General features: G+C 50.4%; 1 protein-coding gene across 4 annotated transcripts in view; it reads right to left on the reverse strand.

Moving 5' to 3' along the window:
- Positions 1–1,273: 1,273 nt before the first annotated feature.
- Positions 1,274–18,154, reverse strand: part of AMOTL1 (angiomotin like 1) — a 149,960-nt gene continuing 133,079 nt past the window's right edge. For all 4 annotated transcript variants that reach the window (XM_045817878.1, XM_045817877.1, XM_045817876.1 and 1 more), the window contains 5 exons: positions 16,830–17,020; positions 11,681–11,806; positions 10,807–11,033; positions 8,119–8,394; positions 1,274–7,100 (listed from right to left, as the gene is read on the reverse strand). In XM_045817878.1, coding sequence (XP_045673834.1) covers positions 6,994–7,100; positions 8,119–8,394; positions 10,807–11,033; positions 11,681–11,806; positions 16,830–17,020 — 927 coding nt within the window. In that variant the 3' untranslated portion in view covers positions 1,274–6,993. The remainder of the gene's footprint in view (positions 7,101–8,118; positions 8,395–10,806; positions 11,034–11,680; positions 11,807–16,829; positions 17,021–18,154) is intronic.

Here is an 18,154-nt window from a genome sequence, read left to right on the forward strand (position 1 = left end):
TCATTTTTTAAGAAGGGAATTTCAGAGCTCCTGATTCATTTCTCATTTTGGACCTCACTCCTGATAAGGAAGAGCCCAGGCAATCCAGAAGGCATGGTTGCCCCCTGCAGTTCCTGGAGGTCCCAGCCCAGGACCCCAGGACAGAGGCCGGCACCCCTTTGGGGTACAGTGTGGTCACCACCTGGAAGAACTACACAGGAAAGCTAGGGATGTGATGTCTCTCCTGTGGTGTACGAGGAGCCAAGAGACAGGCCCTCACACGAGCTGCGAGCTGGGTCAGGGCAGGCAGGTGGCAGAGGCGGCACCTGCTCAGAGGGGGCCTCAGCTGAGCCCTGAAGGCAATGAGGTCCTCCAGCTGTCTTCCTGGGGCAGTCCCAGGAGGCGGTGGCTAGGGGGCTGCAGAGTTCATTCCTTATGCTACAGGAGTCACTTCCACATGCAGGCAGAGCTCTGGGGGTCTCCTTCAGAGAATTCCTTTGGGCAGAATGGGTAGGAACCCATGCAGATAGGAGACTGAGCTCTGCTGTCTCCCAGTACCTTCCCCCCTTCACTGCAAGTGCACAGGCCTCGCATCCTGCATTCAAATACCTCTCCGCCACCTTTTGTACATCACTGTCCTGATTAGAGAATAAAGAGAGGGTACCTCCTCCCCCACAATGGCGACCCCTTGGGAAGGGCCTTCACATGGTTTATTCTGTTCTGCTGCTTCAGTCCCTGAGCTCCCACCTGTATTTGACCAGTTTACCATGGGACCCCTTTCTGCCAAAGCCCTCACCCACTTCCTGTGACCCTAAGACACTAAGAAGGCAGTTACATCTTCTGTGTCCATGTGGGGCGCAGTCTGACTCCAGCCCAGACTCTGGGCCCAGGCTGCTTAGGTTCATTCCTGAGTGACAGTGGTCACTGGCTGGCTCTGCACCCAGGAGCCCCAAAAGAGGACACTCAGAGAAGATCAAAGTGATACCGTGTTCCCAGGCCCAGCCCCCCCCCCATTTCTTCTTTCTTGTGCGGAGGAGCTGGGAGTGGTGGGTGTGAGGCGGGCTCCAAGGGTCTGGATGACTCACTTCCTTCTCAGAATCAGGAGCCTGTGTTAGTGGAAGCCAGGCCCCCGAGGGGGGCGCCAGGTGACTCGGGGAGCAAAACAGCCAGTGAGGCTGCCTCTGAGCAATAAAACAAAATCAAATTCAATAAAGTTATTGAGCACCCAGTATGCAAGTTCTTTGGAAAAGAAAGGAGCAAGCGTGAGGGAAAGAAAAGCTATTTTATCCATTTATTATATACAATATTAAGGCACAAGTTTAAGCAGCAAAGAAGAGGAAAATCTTTGGCCAACCAACAGTATCAGTATCTTCGGGGACACACACACGGCGTTCTTGGGCTCTCCCGACTCGGTGCCCAGGCCCGCCCACCTGTGCGGCTCTGCACGCCCTTCAGCACAGGCCAGCAGACTCAGATGCCCCAGCGTGACCCCGGCGTCCGCCACAGAGCACACAGCAGTGGCCACCAAGCACGCGACACACACACCGCAGGCCTGGGCGGGGCAGCACCGGAGCCGTCGGGTTCTGGCCAAGGCAGCTGCAGGCACCTGCCCTTGTTCCCGGAGTCCCACAGATTCTGTAAGTGCCTCGTGGAGGAGGAGGTTCCACGGTCACTCCTCAAAGGGGAAAGACACCGTAACTCCAAGAAAACCACTGTGGGTAAACTGCTTACATTCTGCTTTGTAATAAATAGTCACAGGTGTCTACATGTGACCACAGTCCTAGGCAAAATCACATGTAAACACACCACTGGGCATCAAAGCTTCTGGAGTTGATACAAGAAAATGCCGTACATGTACTTCACTATATTGAGAACAATATTTGAATTCTGCAACGAAGCCAAGTTTCGTGACAAACACCTCACTGGAGCATAACACGACTATAACATGCACTAAGCATAGCACGGCTTTACAGGCTGCCTGCGGGAGGGGTGCACTAGCGCGTACAAACTTACACCGGGTGTGTGCAGAGATGTTGACACATACAAGACATGGCGCGAGAACAGATTTTAAAAGTGAATCCACTAGAAGTTACATGTATTTATGAAGACTGTCCCTCTCGGAAGCGGTCACTTCGAGAGGCTCCTGGAGGGCAAAGACTCACTCCAAGGAACATCTTCAGGGTTTTTTTTTTTAAGCTAAAATGGGGTGACCTCATCACACATCTTTATTTAGCCAACTGAGAGAATGACTTGGGATTATTTCCAAACTTAAGTCCCTCTTCAAGGACAAAGATTTCTCATGTCTAAGAATAATCAAATGCACATGCGAGGCTCCGCAGTCCCTGCCAATAGAGGCGTTTGCGCACGCTGCACCCAGGCAGCCCTGCAGCGATCAGTGTGGAGTCTCCCACGGGGCTCCCTTCCGAGGGAGGGAGGTGAGATGAAACACGTGGATCTCCTGGGGCTTCAGAAAAGCAACCCCATACACAGCCTCATAGCCCTACCTCACAGGTGTACACCTACAGGTACACGTCTTTATATACCATTAAATTACTAAACAAGAAAAGGGTATGCTACTTCAGGGAAGAGGAAAAATTGCTCATTAATTAGTTCCAGAAGAAACATGCTCCCAGCTGATCAGCTTCTGGTAACTTCTTAATTACTCTGCCCATCTCCTGTGGAGCCACACAGGAGAGGCAAACCCACTCAACACTGCTCACGCTGAATGAAGACATTTCAGACACGCTGATGAACTACGCAGAGAAGAGACATGAAGGCCAGCACTCATAGAGCGTATACCAAGGCTGCCTCAGGTTTAGGGATGTGAAGAAGCCAACTGCGGGCTGGATGCTCTCCAGCTACTTAAAGCATCTGCCGTTTAACAACGTTGGTGGGCGCCCGCTTACCGTGGCCACAGTGCTCCTTTGCTCAGGAGCACGAGGCCATCGGGAGTGCACAGGGACACAGGCTTCTGGCGCCCGTGCAGGTGTGGAGCAGGGCTCTGGTTTGGGAAGCACACCGCTTTGACCAGCACAGCTCCCTGAGGGATGCGCATGAGCTCTCTGCCTGGAAACTTTCTAAATCCCAATCTAGTCTTCTCTCCTCCTGGGGGCCCAGCCTCACTGGACACCTGTGTTCACTCCAGTGTCTGGGACTCAGTGGGCTGCTGCAGTGGAGAACCCCCAGCCCATCAGCCACTGCCTCCTGTGGGTACAGATGGCTGAACAAACAGCAGGGCCGGCTTCTCTGCAGGGGGTGTCCTGACAGCCTCTTCCCAGAGCAACACAACCACCGAATTGTTTGAGTTCACAACTCATTTGGAGCGACTGTTCCCGTATCCAATCCAAGCCCCGTGCAGTAAAGTTCATACATGAACTCCAAAGAGCAAGCCCTGCAGAACCGAAGAGAGGAGGCCCCAGCACTCTCTGCCCTTCAATCAGTGCCCTGGGAGGGACGTGGCGGCCTGGTCCTGCATGCCTGCTCGGAACAGGCTGAACTCAACACCATCCTTAGCTGCCAACCTCTGGGAAACAGAAGAAAAACAGAAGAAAATGCACAGGCACTGAAATTAGTTGCTGGAATCCAGAGACACCTCCTAGTCCCTAGGCAGCACACAGAAGCTGCCCGACAGCACATTTAAGAAGGAAGCAGAATTACTCTGACATGTCTCCACACAAAGCCAAAGCCTTTGCCCTTCACACTGATGGGACCTGTAAGTTCCATAATCAGACTCCACCAGGAGCTTCAGAAGTCCAGGCCTCTGGACAATGCACAAGTGTTTTGTACATGGTTTTGTGGCCATGTGTGTAACGGAACACAAAGAATTCCACCTAGGCCTGGTGTTTGTGGGCAATTCAAGGCATTCTGGGCCTATTCCTATTTCTTAGCTCCTGAGAGTGGGGCAGCTGTGTGCACGCACATGCACATCACAGATGGGGGAGAGAGTGGGCCGAGCGTGGCACCGTCAGAGGCAGCCCAGCTCCCCTCTCAACCCGTGGCTCAGACCCCAGCTCCTCCTGGCTGCGGGACTCTAGGAAGGGACTTGCTCCCTGAGCCCCAGTTTCCTCCCGTGAAACAGGAGAATAAAGAATAAACTTGACCCCGCTTCCAGGTGTCTGGAGGACTCATTAAAAGGTGCTTACCACACAGTCAGCACTCAAAACTAGAGCTGCTATTATTTCTTCTGAAAATCAAATGAGATCATCGGATGTAAACTGCCCGGAATGCACAGTGGGTGCTCAGGACTGGCAACCCCTTTTTCCTACATGCAAGCAAGAAAGCAACGAATGTGAAGTGTCAGGGGCCCTGGCGTGGCAGGAAATCTCCCATAAAAGAAGAGTTTTTAAAGCTATAGATACCCTCTCTTATGGAAGAGTCTTGGCAGGTTAGAATAAAAAAGAGATTGGCAAAGGCCATAGCACAACTGAGACATGGTGACGTCCGTGCTTGCTGACAACTAGCACAGCCTGGCAACCCAGGGGGGTCAGAGGCACGTGTGCCGCCCAGTGATGGGGGGGGCACTGAGGGGAGCTAGAGCATGGAGGGGAAGTCTGGGGGAAGCTGGGCTGCGGATCTCCCTCTCACCCACTTCTAGGGGAGACAGACTAAGTTTGGGGTGGCCCAGACATGGGCGAGGGGGGTGGGGCTGGCAGAGGCAACTTGCCTTCCTACCTCTAGATACTTTCTTTCCTTCCTGGTGCACCCCAACATTAATGGGGAGTGCCACCTACTGAACCACATCACCCATAAAAAGTGATGAGAGCAGAGATTGGAATGGCGACCCTCTGTCCTATGCACAGCAACCTTTTCCTCACTAGTGGGGCCTCTGTGCCCTCTCCCCACATCCCCGGGCATTTAGCGAGCTTCTCGCCGCAGAACTGTTCCGCTTTCCCAGGCTGCACAATACTGAGCAACACTTAGCCTGGGACCAAAAGAGGTGACCAGTGCGAAGCACAAGGCTCAATGCCCACCACAGAGCCGTTTAGGAGAGTCAGTCCCAGCTTATTTTGTCACAGCCCAGGACCCCACGGGCAAAGGTCTAGTTTTAACCCTCCCCCTTTAGTGCTTTCTGTCACCCTTCAAACTCCTCAATTTGGGGAGGCTCTAACTCCACCCAGGTTACACTCTAAAGACCAACCCTAAAATAAGCTCCCTAAGCCAAACCTCCTGGACAGTGCTGAGGCCCAAGCTTCCTTTAGGTGAGGCTTCATTCGGAGCCAGGGCTTTTCTTTCCTTCCTTAAGGTAGGTGAGGAAAGGGACCATCCAGATGGCCTGGAGCGAGAGACAGCAGGACCCTGCAAAAACTTCCGACAGCCTGGCCACTGCACCTCTTTCCGGACCCGGCGCCTCCCAGATTTGTCAGGAAGGCCCCTCGTCGGAGCAGTCAGATGTGAACCCTCAAGCCCAGGGACAAGGGGCCTGCCGCCACACTCACTCCTGGCTCTTCAACGTGGTATTTTCATCTTACTTTGGATAACCTTGCCTCAAACTGAAATCGTGAGAAATCAGACCAAACCGCATATATAACTGGCCTGTTAGGTTCCAAAGCAAGTTCCCGATGGAGAAAACTGAACACACATGCGCTGATGGTGACGAAAGTGTGTGTGCTCGTCAACAGCGACCAGGGCAGTGTGAGGGGCGGGGAGAGTGTGGAACGTGCTCCAGAACCACAACTCTAGAAAGCATACCAGGTGCCTGGTGAGATTCTGGGCGCCACCAAGTCCAGCGCCGTTTGCTTCCTGGGGTGCTGTCCTGAAAGTCTTACCCCCACAGAGTGACAGGGTGCAAGTACTCAGCCCCATGCAAAAGAGCTCATGTGGGAGAGAAAAAAGCCAGGGCCATGACCTTAATGCAAGATGTCACTGGCCACAGGTCTCCTGCCTCACCACAGCCTCGCCACGGCCTCCCCAGCGCAGTCAGTGCGGCGTGAGCAGCCACGGCCCAGGGAGCAGCTGGGAAGCCAGCCTCTGGCTCTGTCCCACCTGTCACTGCGGAACACAGCAGGACGGAGACACTTCAGACACCGCTCTGATAAATATGGACCTCTTCTGTCATTTTAAAGTTTAGAAAACAGTGAAAGGAAGAAAGAGTGAAATGAAAGAAAGTGAAGCAAAAACAGGGATGAAGTCAGGGAAACTGGGAAGGATGAGCACCAAGACCATGATGCTCCCGCTCAGTTTACAAAGCACGGCCGAGTCCACAAAAGCTAAGCAGCCCCAAAATCTCCTGCAAAACCCAAGCCAGGCAGGTGATTCGGTGAGGACCATGTTCCAGACGCCCTGTCGCCCCGTAGCGTCCAGCTCGTGTCACACACACACACACACACACACACACACACATTCCCAGGACACCCCGTGGAGGGCACGGGCAATATAGTGGAACTATAACAGTTCTACTCGCCGCAGAACTGTTCCGCTTTCCCAGGCTGCACAATACTGAGCAACACTTAGCCTGGGACCAAAAGAGGTGACCAACGCGAAGCACAAGGCTCAATGCCCACCACAGAGCCGTTTAGGAGAGTCAGTCCCAGCTTACTTTGTCACAGCCCAGGACCCCACGGGCAAAGCCCAGATGGGCTCCCAGGGGTTTCCAGGAGGTTCTTCTGAAACCAAAAGATGCTAAAAGGCAAGGAGAATGGGGGTATTCCAAGGAAGATTCACGTTCAGGTTTATCCATTTATAACCAGAAAATGGGTGTACACAGACCCTCCCCATGAGATACATTTTCTGTACAATGAAGATTCTATTTCCCATTTCTTGTTTCCAAACCTACATGCACCGTCTCTCTTCCACCACACGCAATAAAAGTCCACAGCATTCTCTTCATCTTCAGTCAGGTAGGTGTCCCGATTTTTTAACATTTACAAAAAGTGTTCTCACTAATCTGACATCTTTATCAGTTCCAATCATTCCTGATTGTCCATCAACAACCTTCCTGATCATTTTGCTCCCTCTTTGACACATTCTTTGTTTGCTTCTCAACATCGGTTCCCGAACTCAACAGGGATGCCAGCATCAGATGAGGACTTCCATCATCTCCCCGTCGGGGAACTCGGGCTTGTGCAGCAGGCTGCTGCCGCGGCCTTTGTGGTCAGGTGACTTCCCATGGCCAGGAGAGCTCTCTGCCAAACACAAGGGGACATCAGTAGCCGACTCCTCGGGAAGGACACGGGTCTCACGAGGTCTCTCTACAATGGAACCATTTCAGACCCCACCGCTCACCACCAGGGCACATGGCAAAGGCCATATGACCCGGCCCTGCTGGAGCAGGAACAGGAACTTTCACACACACCCTGCCTTCTTGGAAAAGGGCATTTTAGGAATGGAATCTCAAAAAAAAAAAAAAAAAGACAATGCTGTGTATATTTGTCTAATTTGTAGGATGAAAATAAAGAACTCCCTTGAAACAGTTGAATTTATGACCCCAATAACCCCACCTCCTCAAAAGAATTCCTGAAGAGAGCTATCCCCAGGACTAAGATTAGTCCCCAAGATGAAGCCAAGTCTGTTCTTTACCCAGATGTTTCTGGGCTCATCGCAAGCTCCTGCCTCCAGCTGTCTTCTCTTACATGTTTAAAGCAACATTGGTGCTGGCCTGAAGGTGGCACCAGAAGCTCCCCTCCTCTGTGGTTTATTACCTCCCTATGCTTCCGATGAGTAGGCGTTTGATGGCGTTAAGTAGGAGTGGATTGTTTTCATTAATTAGGATTAATTAGGATTAGGACTCCCTCAGTCAGGAGGTGCTCCCCACCCGAATCCTTAACGAGTAGGGCCGCATCCATGCACCCCATGCCTCTGATGCAGTTGGTGGGTGCTACTGGCTCCCCAGCACCCCTCAGAGTCTGTCTATTTCTGTCCCTTGTAGGGAAGGGCTGGCTATAAGGATACACCGAAAGGGCACACCCAAGTTGTGTGATCCTTTGAAGGGTAATAAATTAAGAGTGTCTACACACATTTTATTCCCATGAGAACAAACACAGCTTATATGCTCTAGGGTAACCATAACCATAAAAGAAAACACCCCATAAAGTGAAAGCTGATTGGTGGCTCTGCCACTTCCCCAGCTCAACAACAGCCCCCCTTTCTCAGGCCAGAGGGCTCTACGGTTTCTTTGATGAAAAGGAGATCAGAACCTCTTACCCAGTTTCTCTGCTGTCCCTTTGGCCGCTGGGTGTTTCAGGACCGGGCTGTTGGAAGGGGTCATGCCCAGTCTGCCGCGGTTGGGCAAGGAGGCCATGTTGGGCCAGAAGAGTTCAGTGCTCTTGTCTGTCTGGGTGCTGCTGTCCTTGCTGCCCGTCTTAGCATGGGCACTGCTGGCCGATGTGGTGGGCACTGTGGGGGACAGTGCCGAGGCAGGCGGGGCGGGCAGTACGGGGGCGGAAGCGTGTTCATGGTTCTCCTTCCCCAGCAGCAGTCCTGAGGGCAGAGAGACAGCTTTTTCAGTGTTAGTTCTTAACACAAAACAAAACAAGAAAAGCTGTCTTGGAGATGATTTTCTTCTGGACTGAAGATTGTTGTATTCGTTCATTGATTCCTTCACCAAATGCATTTACAAGCACTTATTATGTGTCTGATACATTGAAAAGCAATTAGGAAATTTTTAAAAAAGGGAAAAAAAGTCTCCTCCCTAAAAATTTGTAGTTCTTTTTCTGAGGGGAAGAGTTGTAAAGTAAACTGCCGCTGGGAAAAGAGGGCACGATGGGCAGTGCCCTTCCTTCTCAACGTCTCCCAACAGAGAGGGACAGGAGAGCAACTTTTTTTATTTTTAAATAATGAAACACAGCACACATTCAGAAAACAGCCGGCACTCCAGAACACTAGCCTGTAGAAAACGTGGTCAGCACAATCAGCTATTTGTTCATGTATCTTAACTAGCCAGCAATTCATGAAGTATCCTCACCAGGGCTGTTTAAAGGTGCCCATTCATAACTCAACACAGAGCAGTTCAGTTTGTCTACAGCTCTTGCTTCTCAAATGTAATGCACCTATTAGGTACTTGGATATATCGTTAAATGAAGATTCAGTTCAGTGGGTGGGACTGGAGGCTGCCTCTCTAACAAGCTCCAAGGTGATGCCGGTGACTCGAGGCCAGACCACACTTCGAGTAGCCGGGTCTTGAGCTAAGTACTTCCACACACATCATCTCACTTTGTAGTTCACAACCGTCCTGTGAGACATGTCCTGTTGTTATCTTCTGTTTTACACACAAGCAAACAGCTGCTCAGTGAAACAAACTTCTCACAGCTTAGAAGTAGCAGGAATGGGATCCAAGCCCAGCTGTGCCCGACTTGACGCCAGCCTGCATTCTTCCCGCCTCATTGGCTGCCTGTCACAGCTCTGCAGTCAGACAGGGATGTTCTTGTGGAACTAAGTCACCAGGCAGTCATGCCACCTGGGTGCCCCTGAGCCACCAGGAAGGTCTACACTGTCCCCTCTACCTCCTTCCAGAGCCCATTGGGCAAGAGACTGTGGAAGCGATGCGGGAACTGGGGCGCGGCCCGGGAATGTGCGCCTCGGCCTGGCCTGCCGGAGCCCCTCTCTGTTTCTGTGACGCGTGGACACCAACTGTGTGACACCAATGAAGCCCCAGAGCAGAGAACACCGCAGCTCTCCCCGCAGACTGGGTCCGGCTCCCACGTCTGGTGTAGATGTGCCACACGCTGAGGGACAGACGCACAGACACCAGAGAAATGCCCGCCTGGCTGGACACCACAAACTGGCCTGAATGCCTTTCAGGCTCTTTACCAGGCATCTGAGCACCGACTTCCAGGCTCTCTCGTTGGGCTGAAAGCTAAGTGCCCCTGGGAGGGTGTTTGATGATCCCAGCTGCTATCCATGCACGTCCTCTTTGAAGTATACTTCCTTGGAGGCCAGGGACTGCTGAAGTGACCGTGGAGGGACTTCAAACAGGGATTCTGGCTGGGTGCCTTTGATCCCCCTCTGTCAGGTTCATCCTGGAAGCTCTTACCCGTTTTTGGCACGAAGCAGCCAGGCCCCTGCTGACAAAAACTGGCTCTCAGCTGCACAGATAAACAAAGCATGCTCTGACCCAGGGACAGGCATCAAAGGAGGGCAAGACCCCGGAGTTGCCAGAGTGCAGGGAAAAGAATGGGGGACACATGTCTGGGAATGCTGCCTGAGTGCTGGGCAGCACTGCCCCCTTCCTCTCTGGACTCAGCGAGCCCGTTGATAGGCCGGCCCTTAACCCAGGAAACCCACTCTCGGCTAACACCGCATCTGCAGAATTCTTAAAATTCTGCCTGTGCAACAGTACAAAAAGAACAACGACCACCAACCTCTCCTGCTCTAGCATGCTTCTCCCAAAGTGCTCGCTCCCCAGTACCTCAGTGTGCCCTCACCGGAGCCCCAGGGGTAACAGGGCAGACACTGCCCTGCTTTCTCTAGGCACAGAAGCAGAGGTGGGGCAGTCTTACAACTGGTCTGGGGCAGGGCCAAATTCAGGGGTCTGACTTCTAAGGGCTTTTCCTATTAGAACACTTTATGTTTAAGAGTCGGTTACCTCAGCTTTCAACAATCATGCTAATAACTACATGAGTCAACCTGTGGCTAATGCCAATCTCGTGGTAGAGCCGTTGCTCCCACAGAGCCCATTTAACTTCCACAGCCAAAGGAGAGCTGATTTTCCTCCCCATTTCACAGATGAGTGAACTGAGGCTTCCAAGTATTCAGTGGCATTTCTGTTCCCATGAGTGACAGACTCCGACACCACAAAAGTGTCAGGGCTCTTTGCACCAGACACGGTTGCCTCTCAGTGCTGGGGTGGCTCTTGCTTTCCAGATGCGAGGCTGAAGGAGGTATGGGACTTACCTATGCTTCCCTTCCAGGTTCTCTCTTCCTTCTTCTCCTCAGCTAACTGGCTGCTGGTGAGAGAGGTCTGGCGGGAGTGGGTCCCTGTGGCTGCAGCAATGGAAGGGACGGAGCGGGCCGGCCGCAGGCTCGAGGAGTCCGTCTTGCCGGCATCTTTACGAGATCGCTGCTGAAGGACCTTAATCATGGCGTCCTTCTCTATGATTTTGGCGTGGAGGTTCTTAATGCTGTGTAACAAAACAAAATAGAACAGTCATAAACAAAAGCCTAGAAAAACTGGAAGCATTGCTCTCTGGCTGCCCCAGGGATTCAAAGTGTAATTGAGGTTGGAGAATGAGTTGCAGTCAAGTCTTCAAACATTTATAATCTGCAAACCGTGTAAGATGGATCTTTGGAAGTAGATCAAAAGGGTACACCTTCTCTGGTCTCTCAGGAGGCTCTCGGGCTTCCAGGAACCTGAGGACGTAGGTCAGAATGATCGTGGCCTCCTAGCAGGGCCCCCGGACCACAGTGTGCTCAGGGACCAGCTCAGGGACCAGGGTGCAGGGAAGGAGCAGTAGGGGACATGGGAACCACGAATATGAAGCCTCACACAGGGTCAGCTTTCCAAGGAAGTTAATTTCCCTACTTTCTGAAAAAAACAATTAAAAGATGAACAGATTTTCTGGGAGAAGATAATTTTCCCCACGATGGCCAAAAACAAGGATTGGAAAACACTTGAGTTCTTCTCACGAGGAGAGTAATCGGCTGAGCCTGTCAGCTGTCCCGAGCAGGACGGGGCTGGTGTGTGAGCACCAACATCGGCCGCTGGGGTCTAGAGGTGGTGACCAGAGTGGAGCCCAGTATCACGGCCGCGCGCATGGCTGTCCCTTACGTGTACTCCATGTCCTGACACCTCCTGGTGGCCTGTACCACCTCCTCCTCCTCCTGCCAGATGTGGGCCTCCAGCGAGCCCTCGCCGTAGCTGCCGCTCCTCGAGTGGTTGATGATCGTGGTGTCCCTGCCAACACAGGACACCCGGGAGTGATGCAAACACTCACAGGGAGGCGTCCGAGGGCACCACACTGAAGAAATCTCCCCACAAACCCCTTCGCTCCCTCGCCCTCTCCTAAATCCCAGCCAGTTCTCTCCCTCATCTTGACAGAATTATGACAGTACCTAAGGAAAACAAAATAAAATCCTAAAGTAAAAACTCCCTGCCCCTTCTACTAACAACATTGTATGTTAAGCTATGTGGCATGCTATGAATATGAACACTGCATCTACTGGCATATGAGTACTATCACTGTATTTGTTAGTGTTTCTCTTCCGCACTTATCTATCCCTTATGACTTTCTCAATAAGAGTTGAAGTTTTATTTCTACTCCTCATCCACAGAGCAGCTATTTCAGTAATTTTACAGTGAAATGAAGACTCAGAAAAGACTTAACCCTGTATTGGTCCTCTTGACCAGAGAGAGGTTGCAGCTGAAATCTTCCACCATGTTTGCATTCCAGCTCACTGCTTGTTTTCCCTGCCTAGGATTCAGGTCCGCCCGGCGTGACAGCCACGCTGGTCACACAGCAGAGAGATGAAGAAGACACACGCCCTGTGTTTGGTAAGTCCAGTGTGGGCGGGGGGCGGGGGTGGCGGAAGGGGCGGGACAGACACAGGTAGACTGAAACAGTGGAGCTGGAAGCCTGTGTCTGGTAGAAAACAGCTGGTCAGAGAGGACTATTCCTGCCGCTGGTTTTAGCAATTGAATCCCCCCAGTTAATGATGGCCGGTGAAAATGACAGAGCTGCGCCACCGACACGGTCTACATATATCTTTGACTGAAAGGCACAATAATTCTCTGGTCAGTGAGTGCTAAACTAACGAGAAATGATCTAGTGGCCAATGGTGTCTAACCTTTTGCCATCTGTGGGTCACACTGGAAGAAGAGTTGTCTTGGGTCGCACATTAAATACACAAACACTAACAAAAACTGATGAGCAAAAAAAAGGTTTTAAGTAAATTTATGATTTTATATTGGGCCGCATTCATAGCCATCCTGGGCTGCATGTGGCCGGCAGGCTGGACCCCCTCGAGTTCAGCCAAATAGCTCACATCTCTTAAAATGCATAATCCAGTGCTCCAGTCATATTTAAAATCTAACATCTCTTTTCTAGAACACTCAAAAAACAGCAAAAAAAAGAGCCCTCAGTTTAATCTTTTTTAACAACAGCTGCCAATGAACGAGCATTTCCCTCATGCTGCAGGCTGGGGAAAGCACGTCACTCTGGCATCTCATTTAGTTCTCAGAGCAGCGTGTGCGGTAGATGTTACCACCCTCGTCCTGCAGGCAGCTTTGTGAGAACACCCAGTGTGTGACAGTGGAAAGGAATTCACACCCAGGTATGTACTAATGCCCCGGTGTCCATTCCCCTAGCCATCACCATGCACTCCAGACATCTCCTGTGTTTTTATGAAGAAGGCCGGGGCACAGATGCATTTAGATCAAATAAACCCACAAAGCAGGCACACGTGAGACTGTGGCTTAAGTGAAAACAGTGGCTCAAAATAAATCATAAAAAGCTTAGTAATGTGGAAAAGAAGCAAAGTGCTTTAAACATACTGGCAAAAACATAAATCTACTCTGTGGTACACAAGAAACATCGACACAGGAATTAGTGGCTGGAGAAACATTCTCAACCAATTTACTTTTGGAGAATTCATTCAGATCCAGAAACAGACTTAAAAATTCATGTTTACTGCCAAGTAAGGGCAGCAGGCACAATCAAACAAAAACAACTTAGAAGGCAAGTACATAAGACTCTCAAAACAAATATTACATTGCTTTGAAGTCTGTAAAAAGCTTCAAAAGCATAAAAAAGGCCCATTCTCTCAAAATTCTGATCCATGGTGCCAAGATGTATCAGGAAGGCAAAATCAGCTGATACACAAAAATCATTTTTTGTTTAAAAATCATTATTTATAAATGGGAAGTATTCATCAGTGGCTGAAAGACACAAAACTAATGACTGGAAACACAAATTTTTACCAATGTGTAAGCGGCCATTTAGCATTTAGACAAGAGCTCCGAATTTTGACCTTTCTCAAAAACCTTTCCACAGAAAAGCAATGCTGAAATTACGGTTTTCTTTGAAAAGAACATTAAGATTGGAGCTAAAAACCTGATTTTTCTCAAGACTGTGGCAAGGAGTGGTCAGTAAGGAGGAGGTCAGTAATTCCACAAAATTATTAGATGCTCAATAAGCACACGTGGAAGCAAAGAAGGGCGGAAGGGAGGAAAGGTTGAAAGGGCCTGATTCCATCCGTCCTGTTCTCTGAGGGCAGGGGGCATTTGCCCTTGCACGAAGGGTGACAAACAAGGCTTGGCTGGCGCCACGTGAAGGGATGATGGTGGCTGGGTTGTCTGGTTCTACTCACGTCCCCACCACCCTGATCCTGTGCTCTTAATACAGGTCTCATGCTTCACATCTGTTCATTGCCCCATGTTGGGAACCGCGTCCTGCCTGGTTTCAGAAGCTGTAACCCCCCATGGCTAAGGCTGAGTGATCAACTTTGGGACCATAAGCCACTCAGGAGACAAAGCTTATTTTCCTTGTAGGGGTGCCACCTCTGCCCCCTTTCATCTCACCCTGCTTGGCCACGGGAGGACGGCTGGTTAGCCAATGACGGGTAAGATTCCTCAAAGGAGGGACGACTTAAGACAGGCATGGTCACAAAGGGGCCCTCAGGGAAGGACTTAGGGAGGTCTATAGAAAAAGGGGATGATGGACCCTCACCCCTTGGCTTTGACATAGCCTGGGTCCTCATTCTGTCTGCAAGAAGTCTCCTAATCTCTTGGCACTTACTTCACCTGCCTGACTAAAGCCAGAAAGAATGCCCAGAGGTGGGTGCGGCCCTGTGCTGGAAAGGGCAGGTTCCCTAGGATGATCAGGCCTAAGAAAGAATGCATAAAATCCTATGAAACCTACTTTGCTAATACCCTCAATTTAAATGATAAGGGTCCAAGCATAAAGTGAGTTTGTTCCCCAAAGTTTTATGGCCCTTTAACTATCTGACCCTGACTCAGAATAAGCCCTCAGAGTTGAATGTTATTTATTGTTTGATCATTACTACCCGACAATGACTGATGAGCTTTATGTATACTCCCTGTATTCCTATGCAAATTAAACCCAATAAAAAGCCCACTGAGGAACAGGCCCAAGGCCTATTCCTCTGAGAGATTGGCCACCTTTCCTCCCCAAGCAGATCATGTCTTGTAGACTTATTCTCATCATGGTGTCTGGGGGGAGGGTTGTGGGCAGGCCCTGCGGGTGGAGCCCCCCCCAACCCCCCCAGCCCCAACCTCTGATTTTACATTCCAGTCCCATTCATTCTCAGGCCCCAAGCCCCAAACATGCATCTAATCTGATACATCGATAGTTGCCGAGACAACGCCCCTTGGTCGTGCCTCCAATGTGACACATTAACACTGCTAATGGGGCTTCTGTGTCCTTAGCCAGTGGAACGGGGTCTGGTTCTCTGCTTGTAACCAGCCAAGAATTTTAATTCCCGTTTCAAAATGAAGTTGAGTGCCATTCAGAAAGGTGGTTGCAGAGTCACACACCGACGGTCGGCGACAGCTGGGGAGGCCTCGTGTGCTGCGTCCTGCCTCTCTGCACTGTGTTCTTTCCTGCCAGTCACAGGGCCTCTGATGGCCCCGATCCCTTTGTGACTGCACGGTGGTTTGTTCTCTCCCTCAGGACAGAGAGGAGATTTACTCACTACCTTACAATGCAAAAAGCTGAAGATGACCAGTTATGTAAATATCAGGGAATATTCCCAAGAGTTTCAACGTCCCACCCATCCAGTACAAAGACTGCATTGGAGGCTGCGACTTCCCCCGACTCTCACATCATGACTGCAGCTTCGACACACAACACACGTCCCCAGCACCTGCTCCCGCTCCTGAAGGCTCACTTGGGTGAGATACTGTGGGCGCTTTCCCCCAAAGCACAGAAATGCATAGACAACAGTCGAGCACTAGAAAATGATCCTCAAATGGCCATTTTCCATACGAGTCTGCAGGTCTCTCCAGATGTGAGTGTGCTGGGGCATCCAGTGGAGGAATCTATGCCCACGTGGGTGGCCGCTCTCTCTCCCAGTTCCTGGAGGCAACACCTGAGCGTATTGCTAGTGACTTTTCTCTACATGAGTAAGGAACATGAGAGCCCATGAGTGGCTCTCAAAGTATCCTCCCTCCACCCCAATGGGCTTGCTCTTCCTCATGAAAGAAGAAAAAACACACCCCAAGAAATGTGGGACTGACTAGCCCAGTTTTATGGATGCAACTTTGAAATTTGAGGATCTCCTCCAAATATACTGACCCTAAATTTTAGTGAATTCCAAACAACTGCGAGTTAAATTTTCCATATAACTTATGGACAAAGAACAAACTGGTGGAAGATGGAGTGGGGGCAGAGACACTGAGAGATTTGACAGGGAGAATGCACAGCCACTCAGGCAGTGCAGCATCACACATGCAGGTGAGGCCCGGCAGGCACACGTGCAGGCAAGCTCCAGCAATCAAGGGGAACTAGCTGCTCACGCAGGAGGAGGGTTTCACAGAAGTATTTTGTGAATTACTGAACTTTCTGAGCTAATTTTGAAAGAAAGAATAAGATTGTGCCCCTACAAAAAGGAAAGAAAGCAACAGAGGTAATAACTGAGGGCAACAGAAGACAATTTCAAACCAAGTGAAGTCAGCTTGAAGTCAGAAAAATCTCACTTTGAGTTGTGGCGGCAGTGTGAATTGGAATCAACCGTGCACCTCTCTAAGCCTCATTTATTCACCGCACAATGGAGATAACAGTAGTTCCTCCTCTCAGGGCTGTTATGAGGCTCAACTATTCTTCTGACACACACCCACTGTTAAAAAATGAATGTGAAGTAGACTTCCACATCGCTCTTGAAGACCATGTAGTATTCCATGATGTGACTGTACTTCACATAACTGAATGGAACCCCTCTGCTGGACGCGTGGCTAGTCTCACCTCTCAGCGGCCGCAGTGGCTGCAGCGTTCATGGCGAAGTGCCGGATGGTGCTCTCCTCCAGATACTTCTGCTCCCACTTGGTCATGTCGGCCTCCAGGGCCAGGATCCGTTCCTCCTTCTCCCTCACGAGTTCCATAAGGGCCGGGGCATTGTATTCCGGCATGCTGGCTGGCGAGCTGTTTCCGTGTTTCTGGAGAAGCAGGAGAAATAACATCTTGATGCTGAAACGAGGCTATAAAGTAGACCACATAAACTGTGTCTGCACAGCTACCCACGTGGAGCAATCATGGTCCATCCAGATCCTCAGCACACTCACACGCATCCCATCAATCACACTTTCTCCCTCTCTAGTATGGACAACCAAACTTTGCAGATCCTAACAACAAGATACTCCGCCTACCCAAGTGTTCTCTCATTCAGTAGTCATGGAACTTTACAATGTAAATGGAAAATATTATCCCAGTTTTAGAAAACTAAGCTTCTGAGAGGTTAAATGAACTGTTCCATGTCTCTCAGCTAATCAGCAGTAGGCTCAGGATTCGAACCTGGGTCTGGGAGTCCATACAGCTCTGCATGACAACAAGTAGCTTGTTTAATGTCCTGCAGTTAATTTATACATAAGCAAGAACAGGACCTAAGTCCTGGCCTCCTGGTCCAGGGCACTTTATCTAGACCTCAAGGAAGTGATCCCAGGTGCTTGTTTTCCCCAAGGCTGGAGATAACATGTAAAGGCCAGGGAACCTAACATGCATGTTCCCCCAGCTGCAATGCTCTCATCTGGGAACCACAGGAATTAATACCTGTCCCACTTAAATTTTTGAGAATCAAATAAGATAATGCATGTGAAAGCATTTAATAAACTTTAAAGGGCTAAACAAAGTTAAGTGCTACCAAAATCCTCTAATGCTAGTCCAGCCCTTTCTCTCCATCGTGTCTGTATGATGGGAAATAAAGCAGTTCTGGCATCTGGGCTGCTCACAAGCGGAGGATGTTCCTATTTCAGACGTTTTCCCTTTCGACTCAGGCATGCTGTTTCCTCTGAACAGCATGCCTTCGAGGGTGATGGGGTTTTGATGAGGCTCTGACTTCAGGGAAGAGTGATTCCACCCCAGCTGCTCTGTGTGCCCTCATGTCTTTTTGGGATCACAAATCCTGGTTGCAAGACGGGAGGTACCTGAGCACTTTACCCTGAACCACATCAATTATCTAGGGCAACAGCTGGGCATTGTGAGCTGCTCTAATGGACTCGAATCCGCCCAGAGAAAAAAGAGCAAACGGGCCCACAGGCTTTCGTGAACCATATGCCTGCATTCAATTTTTTAAA

Source organism: Phyllostomus hastatus, unplaced genomic scaffold (genome assembly GCF_019186645.2).
Source record: "Phyllostomus hastatus isolate PE091 unplaced genomic scaffold, TTU_PhHast_1.1 phas_scaffold_317, whole genome shotgun sequence".
In the NCBI taxonomy this organism is placed as follows: domain Eukaryota; kingdom Metazoa; phylum Chordata; class Mammalia; order Chiroptera; family Phyllostomidae; genus Phyllostomus; species Phyllostomus hastatus.